Source organism: Centropristis striata, chromosome 21 (assembly GCF_030273125.1).
Source record: "Centropristis striata isolate RG_2023a ecotype Rhode Island chromosome 21, C.striata_1.0, whole genome shotgun sequence".
NCBI classification, from domain to species: Eukaryota; Metazoa; Chordata; class Actinopteri; order Perciformes; family Serranidae; genus Centropristis; species Centropristis striata.
This window is the reverse complement of record NC_081537.1, coordinates 28,680,996-28,698,958: the sequence shown is the minus strand read 5'-3', so window position 1 is coordinate 28,698,958 and position 17,963 is coordinate 28,680,996. Positions and strand designations below refer to the sequence as shown.

The 17,963-nt window shown below is 38.0% G+C and overlaps 1 protein-coding gene across 1 annotated transcript in view; it reads left to right on the top strand.

Moving 5' to 3' along the window:
• Positions 1–7,915: 7,915 nt before the first annotated feature.
• Positions 7,916–17,963, top strand: part of LOC131959479 (ryanodine receptor 2-like) — a 241,865-nt gene continuing 231,817 nt past the window's right edge. The window contains exon 1 of the mRNA XM_059324681.1: positions 7,916–8,004. Coding sequence (XP_059180664.1) covers positions 7,957–8,004 — 48 coding nt within the window. The 5' untranslated portion in view covers positions 7,916–7,956. The remainder of the gene's footprint in view (positions 8,005–17,963) is intronic.

The window sequence follows — 17,963 nt, the reverse complement described above, 5'->3', positions numbered from 1 at the left end:
TTCTATTTTCTTACATTGTAAAAAGAAGCTGTGGATAAGTTATGGCATTTCAAAGCAGGGATTGTTACTGTTGAAAATAAATAATGTCAACAAATCCTGTGTTTGTCTTTCTCTGAGTTAATGTCTTCAGTTTATCTGAAAGAAAAATATCTTATCATTTAGTAAGTAAGTAAGTAAAGTTTATTTATATAGCACTTTTCACAGATAAAATCACGAAGTGCTTTAGGGAATATAAAAAGAAAGAAATAAGATAGGGGAACATAAGACGATTAAAACACAGTTTAAACATAAAATATATTAAAAAAATATGTACAATGCATGGTGGTCATCCAAATGCCGGTCTAAAAAGATAGGTCATAAGGTGATTTTTAAGAGTCCACAGCAATAGCAGACCGTAGGGGGAGAGGCAGAGAGTTCCAAAGTTTGGGTGCCACATATTCAAATGATCGATCAGCACGTGTTTTAGGGGCAAGAAAATGCACTATTACCACACTGGTGTACGCCTGTGGTGCACCGAGTAGGTGTAGTCTGTGCACATTTCTATCATTTCTATTTATTCAGTTCCCCTCAAATATATTTCTAATCTTTTTTTTTTTTTTTTTTTACAAGAAATGGCTAATTTCAATCCCAACAGCTTTTGAAATAATATTTTGGTGCCAAACGAAACTGCTGAAAAGCATTCTAACATTCACAGCTTGGTAAAGCCCACTGCGTCAGTTTTTGCAAAGACAAAAGTTTTGTCACCTTGTCATATGATGCACCCAAACCTAGATTACAGCCTCACCTGTGATCAATAATTAATCAGTCAATTAGTGGGTGTGTATAAAAAGAACCCCAGCACACCAGACCTTCACATCAACTGCAACTTGACCTCTGACAACATGCCTAAGATTCACCATGAGACCAAAGCGTTGATTATCAAGAAAGGCTGAAGACCAGATCCACTGCTGAGGTGGCTGACACCTTCAATGTGTCTCAGTGTCAAGTGCAAAGAATAAGAAAAAGATTTGAAGACACTGGAGATGTTTTTGACAAGCCCAGGTCCGGCAGACCCCGCAGAACAACTGCTTGGGAGGACCGTTTGTTGGCTCAAAAATCCAAGGCCAGCCCCTTTCCAACTGCAGCAGAGCTCCACCAGGCCTGGTCACCTCAAGTCCCCGTGTCAGCCAGAACAGTTTGTAGAATTCTGTCTCGAAATGGCCTCCATGGTCGAATCAGTGCCCAGAAACCAGCACTAAACAAAAGGCAATTAAAAAAACGTGTGGCATTTGCCAAGGCCCACAGCCTGCTAAAAGGATGGACGCTGGAAAAGTGGAAGAAGGTGGATTTGTCAGATGAATCTTCAGTTGAATTACATCACAGCCGCCGCAAATATTGCAGGAGACCTACTGGAGCCCGCATGGATCTGAGATTCACTCAGAAAACAGTTAAGTTTGGTGAGAGATTTGCAGGGTGGAAGGCAATATCAGTAGCCTAAAATATCAAGAAGTATTAGCTACCTCTTACATTCCCAACCATAAAAGGGGTCAAATTTTGCAGCAGGATGGTGCTCCATCGCATACTTCCATCTCTACATCAAAGTTCCTCAAGGCAAAGAAGATCAAGGTGCTCCACTAGACATGAACATCATTGAGCATGTCTGGGGTAGAATGAAAGAGGAAGCATGGAAGACAAAACCCAAGAATCTTGATAAAACTGTCCTTCAAGCTCATGGAAGTCATACAAGATATTAAATATGGATCTCACAGCACCATTACCTAATTCACTGATGTTATGCAACATATTTTTGTATTTGAAGTAAATTATTTGTTTTCACAAAAATTATTAATTTTCACATTACTCTCTGTAGGCAACAACACTTTTGTCTTGCCAAAATCTGACCTTTCTGTGTTCATTAAATGATCAATCTTTCTTCAGTGAAGCAATTTTATTTTTGTATATTAAACATAATTTGGGAGGGATTTAGCTTTCATATGAGCCATTTCTAAAACCAATGGATTAATTAAAAGTCAGGTTATAAGTTGTTTCTACAAAATGGATAAGCGACAAGACTTTTGTCAGGGACGGTAGTCATCTAGCAAGCTACAAGCACAAGAACAACTAGGCCTGCAAGCAGAACTAAACGGGACCGAGCAGAGTGGAGCCATCGGGGGAGGACACGTCGGGCGCGACGCTGTGTGCTCAGTTCCTATACGTGCCAAATTGCGTGTCCCCGACTACTCTGCTCGGGGTAGGTGTAAAACATGTTATTTCCTGTTGCCAGCAGGGGGCGCTATGACTGTGTGTCACTATTGACACGTGGGTGTGTTCTGGACTGGACCCTAATCACTTGTGTGAAATTTGGGACAGATTGGACAATGTATGGTGAAGTTATCCACCATATTTTGCCGCCATACCACGCCCACATATTGTGAAGGTCAGTAAAGGTGTTGATAAATTGTGTTCCCCAAGGACCTTTGATGGTACTGACCAAGTTTGAAGGCAATGGGATTAAATCTCTTGGAGGAGTTATGTAAAGTATGCAACGTGGTCATTTGATGAAAGGGGACGTGGATAAAGCATAAGGGGCGGGGCTTTATGAAATATTGTTATTTACAAGTGTTAAGGGCTGGACTCTGATGAAGGATGACAAGTTTGGATCAGATCAGACAAAGAATGGAAAAGTTCTAACGATCTCGTGTTTTATGGCGAGACGCAATATTTTGCTGCCATGCCACGCCCACACATTGTGAAGGTCAGTAAACGTGTTGATAAGTTGTGTTCCCCAAAGCCTTGTGATGGTACTGTCCAAGTTTGAAGTCAATGGGATTAAATCTGTTGGAGAAGTTATGTAAAGTATGCAACGTGGTCACTTTATGAAAGGGGACGTGGATAAAGCATAAGGGGCGGGGCTGTATGAAAAAATTGTGATGTAGGAGTGTTAAGGGCTGTACTCTGATGAAGCATGATAAATTTGGAGCAGATGGGACAAAGAATGGAAAAGTTATAACGATCTCGTGTTTTATGGCGAGACGCCATATTTTGGCGCCATGCCACGCCCACATAGTGTGACTGTCGGTAAACATTTGAAAACTTTTGATGCCTAAGGCCTTGTGATGGTACTGACCAAGTTTGAAGTAAACTAACCCTAGCACTAACCCTAACCCTAACCCTAACCTTAATTAGGGTTAGGGTTAGGGTTGTGGCTAACCCTAACCCTAATTAGGGTTAGGGTTAGGGTTGTGACTAACCCTAACCCTAACCCTAACCCTAATTAGGGTTAGGGCTAACCCTAACCCTAACCCTTTCATAAAATGACCACGTTGCATACTTTACATAACTTCTCCAACAGATTTAATCCCATTGACTTCAAACTTAGTCAGTACCATCACAAGGCTTTGGGGAACACAATTTATCAACACCTTTACTGACCTTCACAATTTGTGGGCGTGGCATGGCGCCAAAATATGGCGTCTCGCCATAAAACACGAGATCGTTATAACTTTTCCATTCTTTGTCCCATCTGCTCCAAATTTCTCATGCTTCATCAGAGTACAGCCCTCAACACTCCTACATCACAATTTTTTCATAAAGCCCCGCCCCTTATGCTTTATACACGCCCCCTTTCATAAAATGACCACGTTGCATACTTTACATAACTTCTCCAACAGATTTAATCCCATTGACTTCAAACTTGGACAGTACCATCACAAGGCTTTGGGGAACACAACTTATCAACACGTTTACTGACCTTCACAATATGTGGGCGTGGCATGGCGCCAAAATATGGCGTCTCACCATAAAACACGAGATTGTTATAACTTTTCCATTCTTTGTCCCATCTGCTCCAAACTTCTCATGCTTCATCAGAGTACAGCCCTTAACACTTCTACATAACCATTTTTTCACAAAGCCCCGCCCCTTATGCTTTATACACGCCCCCTTTCATAAAATGACCACGTTGCATACTTTACATAACTTCTCCAACAGATTTAATCCCATTTACTGACCTTCACAATATGTAGGCGTGGCATGGCGCCAAAATGTGGCGTCTCGCCATAAAACACCAGACTGGATAACTTCAGCATACATTGTCCAATCTGTCCCAAATTTCTCACGTGATGAGGGGCCAAGGCCTTAGGATGGTACTGACCAAGTTTAAAGTCAATGGGATTAAATCTGGTGGAAGAGTTATGTAAAGTAGGGCTTTATGAAATATTATGACGTAGAAGTGTTAAGGGCTGGACTCTGATGAAGCATGAGAATTTTGGAGTAGATGGGACAAAGTATGGAAAAGTTATAACGCGCTCGTGTTTTATGGCGAGACGCCATATTTTGGCGCCATGCCACGCCCACATAGTGTGTAATATTTATACAACTTTTGATCCCAAAGGTCTTGTGATGCTACTGACCAAGTTTGAAGGCAATTGGGTGAAATCTGTAGGAGGAGTTTGTTAAAGTATGCGGTGTGGAAATGACGAAAACTCCATATTCAATCCAAGATGGCCAACTTCCTGTACATTTTTGGGATACGGCTTCTCAAGACTTTTTGATGCGTCTTCCCATGATACATGTGTGTAGCAAATTTCGTGTCACTACGACAAACTTGTGTGAGGGGCTGCATTCTAGGGGGTGCTAGTAGGTCATTTTGCCACGCCCATTTCTGAAACCTATAAAATACGTAAATTTTCAACACAATTGAATTTTGGTGCGAGTTTGGTGAGTTTTTGAATATGATAAAGGCATAAAAAAGGCGATTCATTTGTCGAAATAATAATAATAGACGGACCAATTACAATAGGGTCCTCTCACCTTCAGTGCTCGGTCCCTAATTAAGACATGAAATGTTTCATTCTGTGTGTAATTGATCTATAAAATGTGTTATTTCCACTTTTTGAATTGAATTACTGACAAACTTTTCTATTATATTTTATTTTTTTGAGATGCACCTGTCAAGTCAAGTCAAGTCAAGTCAAAGTTTATTTATAGAGCACATTTAAAAACAAACTCAGTTGACCAAAGTGCTGTAAAGTTATTAAATACAATAAAAATCATACACAAATATAGTTATGAATAAAATTAATAGTTATTAATCTAAAAACAGAGTTAGAAAAGCCATGAATTCCTGCCTAGCACTGAACGCCAAGGAGAATAAATAGGTTTTTAAAAATTGTTTTAAAGTGCTCAACAGACCTGGAAAGACCTGTGTAACATACAGCAGAGGAGCCAGCAGGTGATTAACGGCATCATTTTTTAGTGGTTAGCACTCTTGCCACACTGAAGAGGGCCGCTGGTTTGACTCCGGCCTGCTGCTCTTCTGCGTGGAGTTAGCATGTTCTCCCCGTGTCAGCGTGGCTTCTCACCGGGTTCTCCGGCTTCCTCCCACAGCCCACAACCCAAAAACATGCACTTAGGTTTATCTGGTGACTCGTAATTGCCTGAGCGTGATTTTCCGTCTCTATGTGTCAGCCCTGTGATAGTCTGGCGACCTAGCCTGGCGTCCGCCCAATGTCAGCTGGGATCATGAGCTTTTGTGTAGTGACCGAAAGAACAAGATCACAGATACAAGCGGCTGAAATTAGTTTCCTCCGTAGGGTGGCTGGGCTCAGCCTCAGATATACATCCGGAGGGAGCTTGGAGTAGAGCCGCTGCTCCTTTGCATCAAAAGGAGCCAGCTTAGGTGGTTTGGGTATCTGGTAAGGATGCCTCTGGGACGCCTCCCATTAAAGGTGTTCCGGGCATGTCCAACTGGTAGGAGGCCCTGAAGAGAAGAAGACCCAGAAAAAGACAGAGGGATTACATATCTTGCCTGGCCTGGGAACGCCTTGGGGTCCCCCAGGATGTGCTAGATGTTGTGGCTTGGGAGAGGGATGTCTGGAATGCCCTGCTTTAACCTGCTGCCTTCCGCGACCCGGCCCCGGATATGCGGATGAAAATGGATGGGTGGATAAACCGTGATTGCTCTTAACAGACTCTTTTAGATTGCAGATTTATATCATAAATCCTGTGTCACAAATTGGGTACATGTACACTTCTAAATCATAATACATGTGGGAATTTACCAGACAGGAATGGCCTAAAAAAGATATTGGTTGCATTTTATGAAATGTAGTACAACATTTTTGGAGCTTCCCCCAAGCAAGTAAAAGTCAGCATAATTGGCATGTGTGACACTGACTTGCATTTACCAGGTGGAAAGGGCCTTCAAAAAGCCATTGGTTGCATTATGGGAATTGTAGGACACAGCATTTTTGGAGCTTGATCCACAGCAACTCAAGTCAGCACATTTGCTGACATAGTACACATACATATAATAATGTTGTTTTATATATACAAGTACATTTATTATTAAGGATGATTAGGCCCACCACTCATCTACTCAGAAAGGCAAGAGCTTGGAAGACGTTCAAATCAGGAACCAGTAAAAAAAACAACCAAAAAAACAAACAAACACTATTGTACATAACATGCAATATTTGACACAATTGTGAAATACTGTATGTGCAATGTAGCATCGTGCAGCTTATTTTTTAGGTTTGCACACAATGCCAACAGTTTGTGGATAGGGTTTTTATCATTCCTGGCATTACAGTATATAATTGTTCTATTACACACTCTTAAATTCTAACTCTCGTCTTAATGTGCTGTATGTGTATGTCTATGCTTGTATAAGGGGAAACCACCTGCGATCATAGAGTTTAATTGCTCTGGAGAAACAAACTCTGGGTGAAGTTTGGCATTAATTCCACTAATGTTCAGATGTGAATTCAACAGTCGAACAATTTAGCTTTCTCTCCTTAACCAAGGCAAAGTTGGGATGTGATCACATTTGAAAACTATTTTTGTACATTCTGATTCAGTTTATTTCTGGAAACAATTTTGAAGGAAAAATCACCGAAAAAAGGCTGGTTAGCTAGCAAAGTACCTGTGGTAGGTTGATGTTTTTCCAGCTACTTTTACATGTTAAGAGGTCTGATTAGCATTCAAGCTAATGTCATTTGGGAGCCGAAAGAGCCAGCTCCTCTTGGTGAGCTGAGCCAAATGATCTGGATCACTAAAGAGAGCCCAAATTCCCATCACTCGTGCATTAGTCATTGCACTTGTTCCTTAATTTACTGAACCAGTGGTTCTCAAATGGGGGTACATGTAGCATCCATGCAAAAATCCTTTAAAAATAATTATTTAATAAATATTTTAGGAAAATATAAGTATAAGTTCATAAAATTAATTTTATATTCAGTAGGCTATTCAATTTCATTATCCTAAAAACCCAGAGTCTCCCCCATACCAGGATGGTTGGACCCAACCTGTCATATGACACCTGGCATCACCTGTCAATCACTTGAAAACTCAAATATGGAGTTGTGGTTGAAGCGTAGCAGTTATAGTTTTAAATGGTTATTGGTCACTGTTTTTACTATATTAGTTTCAATCACTACATTTTAGTGATGAGAAATATTTGCAATAAATGTAGTCATTGATTATTAACATTTGTTAAAACAACAATGTTTGAAATCGTTTTTTTTTTTTCAAATGTTTGAATTTTGTATGCGTTTATCAGTTCCAAAGTTTAATAAATCAGACACTGATGGCACAGCGCTCTGTTTTAAGTCTTTTTTTTTTTTTTTTTTCAACCAAAAATGCTTTGCCCTGGTTAGGGGTACTTGGCTGAAAAAATATTTCACAGGGGGTACTTTACTGAAAAAAGGTTGGGAACCACTGGCCTAAACGGTCTTGGCGGAAATGAGCTTCCATACTAACCGGCCGAGAGAGGGCAAACTGCTCACGCGCACACACACTCGCTCACACCTGTGCAGCTCCTCCCTCGGTGAGACCGCGCCGTCCAATCAGAGACGACTTCTACTGTGCGTTGGCTTTCACCGCCTGAAACACGCATACACCGCCACACACACACCCACACCCAGCCTGGCGTCCACACGCAGATACCCCGCGAGCATCTCCGTGTGAAAGCTAACCATGGCCGAAGGAGGAGAAGGCGAGGATGAAATCCAGTTCCTGCGGACTGTAAGTCATTTTTTCTGTTGTTCTGGCGCTTTGCTGGATGTCACTGCGTCGTTCTGCTCGGCTGTGTGTGTGTGTGTGTGTGTGTGTGTGTGTGTGTGTGCAGGGAGTTTACCGCATTAAGGATGACAGCTCCTCGAGATACTAGTGATTGGTCAGCGAGTCCTCTGTCATCATGCCGACAGGACTTAAAGGACGGGAAAGGTGTGAAAACACAATGAGTGACAGACAGAAAGAAAGACAGGAGGACAGGAGAGATGGAGGAAGGTGTTTGTTGTAGCTGCTGTCATTGTCTCAGAGAGGAGTTGAGCAGCATGCAGACTGTGTGTAGCCGCTGGTGTTGCATGTTGGGTGGAAGCGGGGCGCAGTGCGGTGCAGACTGGCAGCATGAAGTCTGCTGCATCTGCTTCACTTCACTTCAATTAGCTTCTACGCTGCTACCGTCCCCCTTTGTGTGTATATGCGTGTTAATGTCAGTCTATCTATCTGTCTATCTGTCTGTGTGGTGATTGAATGTTTATCTAATAATGATGCAAAGCTTGCATTGGACGTGAGAGGAACGTGAATAATCACACGTGAATCCACTGCACCTAAGTATTTTCATTTTTGATCATGCCATTGTTGCCTGCATCACTATCATGACAGCAAAAGAAAGGTTGCTGCAATGCTATTAACATGCAATGGCTTGATTCTGAGAAAATCTTTCTAACATGATGAATCTAAACCCATTCCTGTTGAAATACATTTTTGAACGAGGGTGTGTTATGGATGCTTTAACATACTGTATATCGTCACCCTGTTAAAATAATCTCCTTTTTTTCAAGTTTTTCAGGAAACACAAAAAACTTCACCAAAAGTGTAACATATGACATTTATTGATCATTTAACTCAAAAAGGATGTAACAAAGGATGGCTATTGGCATAGTAATAACACTGTGTGTAAATGATGTAACTTAAGAGAAATAAATGACTTAGGCATTTTTTTTAACATGCCTTTGTGACTTAAGCAAGATATGGTAACACTTTATTTTGAAGGTGTCTACATAAGAGTCACACAAGCCTGTCAGAAACATGACATGACAAGTATCATGAGCATTAATGTTACTTCAAAGTGTCATTAATGTTCATGACACATCCCATGTCATGTTTATGACACACTCATGTCACTCTTATGTAGACACCTTCAAAATAAAGTGTTACCATATCTTGCTTAAGTCACAAAGGCATGTTCAAAAAATTGCCTAAGTCACATTTTATTTTGACTCACACACTTGACATAGGTCATTATCTTAAAAGGGTAAAATCACATGATCTGATCAACTGATGTAGGCGATTTTACCATAGGTGGCCGGCATCATGAGGAGATGATTTAGGCCAAAAAAAAACAATTTTGACAAAAAATGACTGAAATGAATTATTTTAACAGTGTGACGATATATATTTAATTTAATGATATATGGGTGTAATGTGAAAGAAGATACTTGTACAGATAATTATCACCAACTCTGCAGTTCCTCTCAGCTCTACAGAGGCTTTAATATCTTTCAGCTCATTGTTTTGGTTTTATGTCCACAACTTGGTTCAGTCTCACTGCTCTCATGTCGAGCAGTAGCAGGCTGGTGTTTGTAGTGGACAGGATCAGATAAACACAGTGTAAAAAAACCTGCCCGGTGCCAACTTGCAGCAAAAGTTCAACTAGCTTGTAAATAAAGTGGAGCATTTGGCAGCTAAGGAGTTAAAAGAGAGTGAAAATTAGGCATTGTTTCATCAGGTGGACACAGACACAACTCCAACTGAATGTTAATGTTGCTTAGTATCTGTTGGATGTGAGCCATATGAACTTGATGACTTCCAGCATCTTGAAAAATTGTTAAAGCAGCTTTAAAGTTGATATGAAATTGTTCTGACTGAGGTGTTAATCTCAAAAACATCCTGATTGCGTCCAAATGGCTTCTTTTTTTAAAAAACAAACAAAACCTCATGAAATGAGTTCCCACAGTTAAGTGAAACTGCAACAAAGGGCTGGGTGATATATCGATATATTTTTAAATGTGATATGGAATTAGACCATATCACATATATCGATGTAGTTAAACATTTTTTTCTTTCTTTATATATAAATGCTGCCCTTACTAGGGTTTGTCACATTTAGTTCTGTTGTAATGTTCGTTATTCTTTTCTCATATAAATATATTTATTTCAGAAAAAGATTGTTATTATTACTATTTTATTTCATAGGCTATTTTTGTTTAAGATATATTTTTACTTAAATGTGCACTTTATGGAGCTTTGATTTGTTGCTCCTGTTGTTATACAGTATTTATTTTCACTTAAATAAACAGTTTTAATAAAACTACTTGTGACATGTCATATTTGACTTTGACTGAACATTTGCTCTCACTTCAATAAAAATATTGGGATATATATCGTATATTGATATTCAGCCTAAATATATCGGGGTATGACTTTTGGTCCATATCGCCCAGCCCTACTGCAACGATCAGTGGATTATTGGTATCTTCATAGAAAATGATTCAACTAACTTTTTATAATCAGTTTCTTGTTTTTAGTCATATTTTCCAATAGATACCACCAACATTCCTCTGAAATGTAAATATCCTCTGATAGCAAACTGAATATATTTTGGTTTGGATTATTTGTAGGACAAAACAAGACATTTGAAGACATCACTTGGACACTTGGAATTTGAGGTGTTCATTCTTAAGCATATCCTAACATTCTATGGGCAAAAGAGTAAAACGATTAATGTAGAAAATGCACTACAGATTAATGGATAATGAATTTACGGATGTAAATAACAGCATTTTCTGTTAGATGATTTCACACTACAAGACACTTTCTAAGCTGGAATGGAGATCTTTTCAGGTGAACAGTCTGGAATTCTTTGTAATTGTTTTTTGTTATATATGCATATATATGATGGAAAAAAGACTTTGCATTTTACTGTTCTAGTGCACTTGAGCTTTGCACCAAAGTACTCAATTCAGCTTTCAGTCCTGTGTTCATCAGCCCTGGGTAGTGATTGACGTGAAGAGATCGATTGATACAAGCAGCCCAATTGAGTTTTATGCTCAGACATTCAGAAGGATCTCATAGTACAACCCCGATTCCAAAAAAGTTGGGATGCTATCTAAAATGTAAATAAAGCCACATATTATTTGCATTTTTGATATGTATTTAATTTAAATCGGAACAGACAATATATTTATTTTCTAAATAATAATTTGTTTATCGTAAATACACACTGTTGCCCATAAAGTTGGATTTTTTTTCCAGACTCAATCCTCTGTTAATTGTGGTTTCATTTTCATTGAGGTGTGCTTGGAAGAGATTGATTAATAAAGTTTTTAGAAGATATACACTTTAATAATAAATCACATTGTTACAATCATTTAATGGAAAGAGGTAAATTATATTTTATTCCAACTTTATGGGTGACCGTGTACAATAATTTCTTGTACTTGTAAATATGCGACCACAAGTCTGATACCTGCACTCTTTTCCTTTGAATCCATGCTGTTGTTACAAGTGCAGAATATGTCTTGGCATTGTGTTGCTGAAATAAGCAGGGACTTCCCTGGAAAAAATGTTGTCTGGAAGTCATCAGTGTATCTCAGATGAGCTTGGGTCCAAAGAAGTCGGCAACAGTTCTGGATGTTGCTGCTACATGGCTTTCACTCTGCATGTTAGTCTCAACTTGCATTTGCAGATGCAGTGACAAAGGTTTTGATCTGATCACTGACTACAGCCTCTCTACACCTCAACCTGACTGAGAGAAGCCGCTGCTAATTCATGTTAGCATTAACTGGAGCATTAACTAGGAGGTTAATTTTGGCTAGCAATAATGGTAGAATGCGGCTTAAGGCACTTCCTGGTTCGCCTCACTGCTCAGACCTGGAGGTTGCCACTTGTTCCATACCCAATCATGATACTATCACCTGTAACCAAAAATGTTTGGTTACAGGTGATAGTAATGATCTATGATCTACGTTTTAGACGGTGTCTCAGCTTTATCTGTATTTGCATTTGTTGATGTATTTGGGCTGGCTCCTTTGTCTGACTGGGAGGGGTACACCTACATACTGCAAGCAGCAGCCTATTAAATATCCAGCCTACCCTTAGAGCTTCTTGGTGTTCCCCCAGGAAGAGCTGTTTATGTGGCTGTGGAAAAAGTTTTTTTTAGTCTGCTGCCTCCAGGACCCAGACAATGATAAGCAGGAGAAAATGGAAAGAAGATATTTGAATACTGGTGTTTTCAAAAACACATCTTTAAAATTGAAATGGGAATTCTTTTATCCGTGACTTTGAGGTAAGGACAGAACTACTGCAGTGGAGGTTTTTGGCTACTCTACAGAGTGGCTCCCAACAGGCCACCAGTCAAAGTCTCAGCATGTTATACCCTTTGAGCCACGGCTTGCAGTGTGATGTGCTGCTCTCTTGGCAAAAAATGTCATCAATCCATATCCCTGTAAATACTGGCTGAAAGGTCAAAATTTCATTTCAATTTATAATTAAGAGTTGCACCTTAAAATTCATTGAAGTTTTTAGTGTTAGTGACAAAAAAGGACAGTCCAATATTTATAATACAAACTTGTGCTTCTCATAGGATACTTATCATATGAGGTAATGGGCCTGAGAGTATTTCATTTTTTTTTTTCTTTTAAGATATTTTTTTGGACAGAGGGGAAGACATGCAGGAACCTTTTGCGCTTTTGCGCCTGCGCTCTACCAGGTGTCCCACCAGGAATGCCCTGTATTTCTGTTTTTACTGATCAGTAAGCAATCACATGGAGAGAAAAAAGCGATTACATGATGTCAAGGTTTCTATGTATTTTTTTGTGTGAATAATATTTTATTTAGTTTTCTGAAATCATTCCAGCAGAATATGATGAACATACAAATAATAGCAAATTTAATAGATACATCGGAGTTGATGGAATTAGCCAGTTAACTAATTTGTTGATTGTTAGAAAATTAATTGGCAACAGTTTTGTTTATCGTTTTGATACCAAATCACACCATGGATTTTCTATGGTATTCCTCAATGTCTTGGTGTCTTAATTTGGTGTTATGTGGAGATTTTTGACCATTTTTTAAATCAATTCTGAGCTGCATCTCAAATTAATTTTCAGGAATAAATCTTTCAAATGATGTACACCACTTTTATGTGGCATCCACTGTTGACCTATTAACTCCCCTTAAAGACCCCTTTCCCCCACCCCTACCGCCTTAAAAAAGGAGGAGACCTGCTTAAGGGTTAAACTAGGGCTGGGCAATATGGACAAAAATTATATCCCGATATAGTTAGGCTTAATATTGATATATATATATATTGATTGATATATATATATTGATTGATATATATATATATATATATATATATATATCCCGATATTTTTATCCCAAAGTGAGAGCAAATGTTCAGTCAAAGCCAAAGCCAAATATGACATGACACAAGTAGTTTTATTGAAATCGCTTATTTAAGTGAACATAAATACTGTGTAACAGGAGTACCTTTTTAAAAAAAATCAAACCTCCATGAAGTGCACATTAAAATAAAAAATAGCTTAAATAAAAGTAGCCTATAAAATAAAATAGGCCAATCTTTTTCTGAAATAAATATATTTATATGAGAAAAGAATAACGAACATTAGCAAAGAACTAAATACGACAATCTCCAGGAAGGGCAGCATTTATATATATATATATATATAAAAAAAGAAAAGATTTTGAACTATATCGATATATGTATATACATTTAAAAATACATCAATATATTTTTTATATCAATATATCGCCCAGCCATAGGTTAAACAAAAAATCCCCTGCATCAGGAGCTGTTTTCAGACACATTCTCTGGAAACTTGTGACTGGCATTTTTCACCATTTCCGAACATTTTATAGGCCAAACGATGAATGGAGACAATAAAGTGCATATTAACTGATAATGAAAATAGTCAAAAACATCAAAAACAACTGTAAACCAATTCTGAAGACAAAATGTATTTAGAGTACTGACAAGGTCTGTACTGATGCAGTCATGACCAGTCAAATGCTGAATAGTCCAGGCTCTAACAGTCCATTAACATCTATTATCCCCACTGACATTTCAGGGTCACATAAAGAAAGCAATGATTTGATCTACTAGTGAGTACGTGCTGCAGTCCAAAGCTTTAGAAAAACATTCAATAATGCCTGAAATTGAGCATAAATGTTCAGGTACTTAGGGTTGGCATGAAAGATAAAGTCCATCACTCTGTCGCTTAAAACTAATAAAGTCAGTCTCCTCCCACATTTTTTTGCTAACTTGACATCTTGTAACAGTGCATCTTCAGACTGCCCTCCACTAACAATCCAGCCACATGTTTGAATTAGGGCTGGGCGATATGGACCAAAAGTCATATCCCGATATATTTAGGCTGAATATATATCCTGATTTTTTTATCGCAAAGTTAGAGCAAATGTTCAGTTAAAGCCAAATATGACATGTCACAAGTAGTTTTATTGAAACCGTTTATTTAAGTGAATATAAATAATGAATAATAACAAGTGTACCTTTTAAAAAAAAAATATATATATCATCTCTTTCAGTCTCTTTCATATCAAAGTGAAAACAGATTTTTACAAAGTAGTATAAATGAATTAAAAATCTATAAGGTAAAATCAATGAGTGCATAAGTATTCATACCCTTTAAAGTAACTGAACTAGTAGACTAGAGTTCCAGCTAGTTGATGCAGCAGAGTCACAGTTAGTGAAATGGAGATCAGCTGAGTACAGTTGATGTGTGTCAAGTGATTATAGTATAAAAAAACATGTGTCTGGGAGGTCCGGTCTCTGGTTCATCACTATTCCTGCTACAATAGTACCATGAATACAAAAGAACACTCCTAGTAACTCAGAGAAAAGATCATTGAACAGTGGAAGTAAGGAGATGACTACAAAAAAAAAAAAAAACTTACTGGACATCCCACAGAGTTCAGTTAAACCATCATTAAGGAATGGAAGCAGTATGGACCTTGTTTAAATCTGCCTAGAGATGGCCATCCTCACAATCTGAGTGACCTGACAAGAAGAAGACTGGAGAGGTTGGTCACCAAGTCACCTAGGACCACTCTGCAGGAGTTATAGGCTTCGGTGGCTCAAATAGGAGAGATTGTACATACAACAACTGTTGCCAGGTTCTTCACCAGTCGGAGCTGTGCGGGAGAGAAAAAAAGCTCATCAAATCTCACCTGGAATTCACCTAAATGCATGTGGGAGACTCCAGGGTCAACTGGAAGAAGGTTCTACGGTCTAATGAGACAAAAACTGACCTTTTTGGCGATCAGGGTAGACACTTTGTTTGGCGAACACCAACCACTGCACATCACCACAAACGCACCATCTCCAGCGTGAAGCATGGTGGTGGCAGCATCATGCTCTGAGGATGCTCCTCAGCAGCAGGTCCTGGAAGGCTGCAGGACCAGTCTTTCTTCTTGTCAGGTCACTCAGATTGTGAGGACGGCCAGCTCTAGGCAGATTTAAACAAGTGACATACTGCTTCCATTTCTTAAAGATGGTTTAACTGAACTCTTTGTGATGTCCAATGAGTTTAAATTTTTTTTTGTAGTCATCTCCTGACTTCTACTGTTCAATGATCTTTTCTCTGAGTTACTAGGAGTGTTCTTTTGTATTCATGGTACTATTGTAGCAGGAATAATGATGAACCAGAGGCTGGACCTCCCAGACACATGTTTTTTTATACTATAATCACTTGACACACATCAACTGTACTCAGCTGATCTCCATTACACTAACTGAGACTCTGCTGCATCAACTAGCTGGAACTTTGTTGAATTAGTTCAGTTACTTTAAAGGGTATGAATACTTATGCACTCATTTATTTTACCTTATAGATTTTTAATTAATTGACATTATTTTGTAAAAATCTGTTTTCACTTTGATATTAAAGAGGGTTTTTTTGCAAATTCTTTTTAAAAAGGCCAAATTATATCGACCATGATTTAATGTGTAAAAGCAACAAAAGAGTGAAAATTCCAAGGGGTATGAATACTTCTGCAAGGCACCGTGTATCGATATATCGATATATCTTTTATATCGCCCAGCCCTAGTTTGAATCATCAAAACTGAGCCCACCGTTTAAACAGCACTATAAAACTGCTTCTGCAAATTCTCTCTAAATGTACAGTGCTTAACAAATGTTTTTATGACAGTTGCTCTAATGAGCAACTGTCATAAAACATAAATATTTTTGAAATCTTTCAAAAGCTTGTTTTAAACTAAAATGTTATTGTTATTTATTTTGTAAATAACAAACTGAATTCACCTTTTCATAGCCAGATTTGAGGCGGCTCACTGGGCTTCTCTGAGAAGTCAGAAATTAATCAAGCAGAACGTTCAACCACTAAAACTCATTTTTCTGTTCAGGAATGCAAGTTCATAACTATAATTTCTTAATGAAGAAACAATAATATGCTTTACTATTTTTTAAATTTTTTTGTAAAACAGTAAATCTGAAAATTCATGGATAACAATAATAATTATATTTTAGCATCATTTTGGTTAAAGAGCTTCTACATATACTGGTGTATTAACCATTACAGAAATTATTTTGGTAATTACTAATGCTGTTAATTCAGTACAGCTGTGGCATAAACCGGTGGTCTAATATATTAGTTGAGCACTGTTTCTTCAACCTTCATGAGAAAAAGTGATTTGAAAGATGTAGTGTGATAAATTTCACATTTTAATCACAAAAACTGAATTTTTGACCATTTTGTCCCTGTGTATCCATGGAAATTGAACATCTTTAAACATCAGACAAATTTTGTCTGAACATTTTTTTGACACTAGTTTGAAATCACGACTTGCCCTTGGTGTCAAAGATTGTGAATTTGAGTCCTGGTTGTAGCATTTTCTATATTTTTAATTTAAGTTTGATCCCATTATGGTCCAGGCAGTTCTGCTGACAGAGCCTCATTTATTTATCATTTGTCTCTTCTTCCCCCTCCTCTTCTTCTTACTGCTCAAAATGCCCTTACTACACACTTCTCCATAGGTTAATTTTAGCCAACTCTGACTTTCACATTTCTCTGCATTGCTCCATTGTGCCTGTGGTGAGTGAGGTTTTTAGTTCAAGACCTGGGTGATGCAGGATGAACATCCTAATGCTACTCAGTGACTGTGCTTTGTGGATTAGAGATACATGACTTCAAGGTTTTTGATAAGTTATTTCTGATCAGTTCTGCAGATCCTTCTGTGTTTTTTTATTTGTCCTACTTTTCCATCTTCCTTCTCTTTCTTCCTCAAAATCCCAGACCCTGACTCACGACCGCAAAGCAGCTATAATCTTAATTTTGTGTTGCTGAAAAGTAGTAAAGCTAGACATAAAGACACTGAAGTGTTAAAACAGCATAAGCGCGACATATTTCTAGCGATTATATACACTGTAAAAAAGACCTGTTGTTTTTACGGTAAAAAAAACGGCAGCTGTGGTTGCCAGAACTTTACCGTTATAAATACGGTGCAACTTTTTCTAATATTATGGTGAAAGGATATTAGCACTGTTAAGATTACCATTTTATTCCATATTTTACCGTTAAAAAAATCCATCAAAAGAAACACTGTTTTGCCATATAATTGACAAGAAAATACTTTATAAATGGTGCATAAATTAAAGATTTTACCATTAAATATTACAGTATATTTTTGTTAGAGATATGGTGTTAAGTACATTTAACAATGAGAAAAAAAGTACTTTAACAAAAAATATAATATATATATTTTTGTTACAAACGTGTATTTTACAGTGGAGTAATGCATTTTTTAAAAACTAAAAAAATACTGTTTTGGCTGATATATACATTTATGGTGTTTCATTGTTACTGAAACTGAATTAACCCATTTATCATTTTACGGTCTTTTACTGTCATGGTTTAGC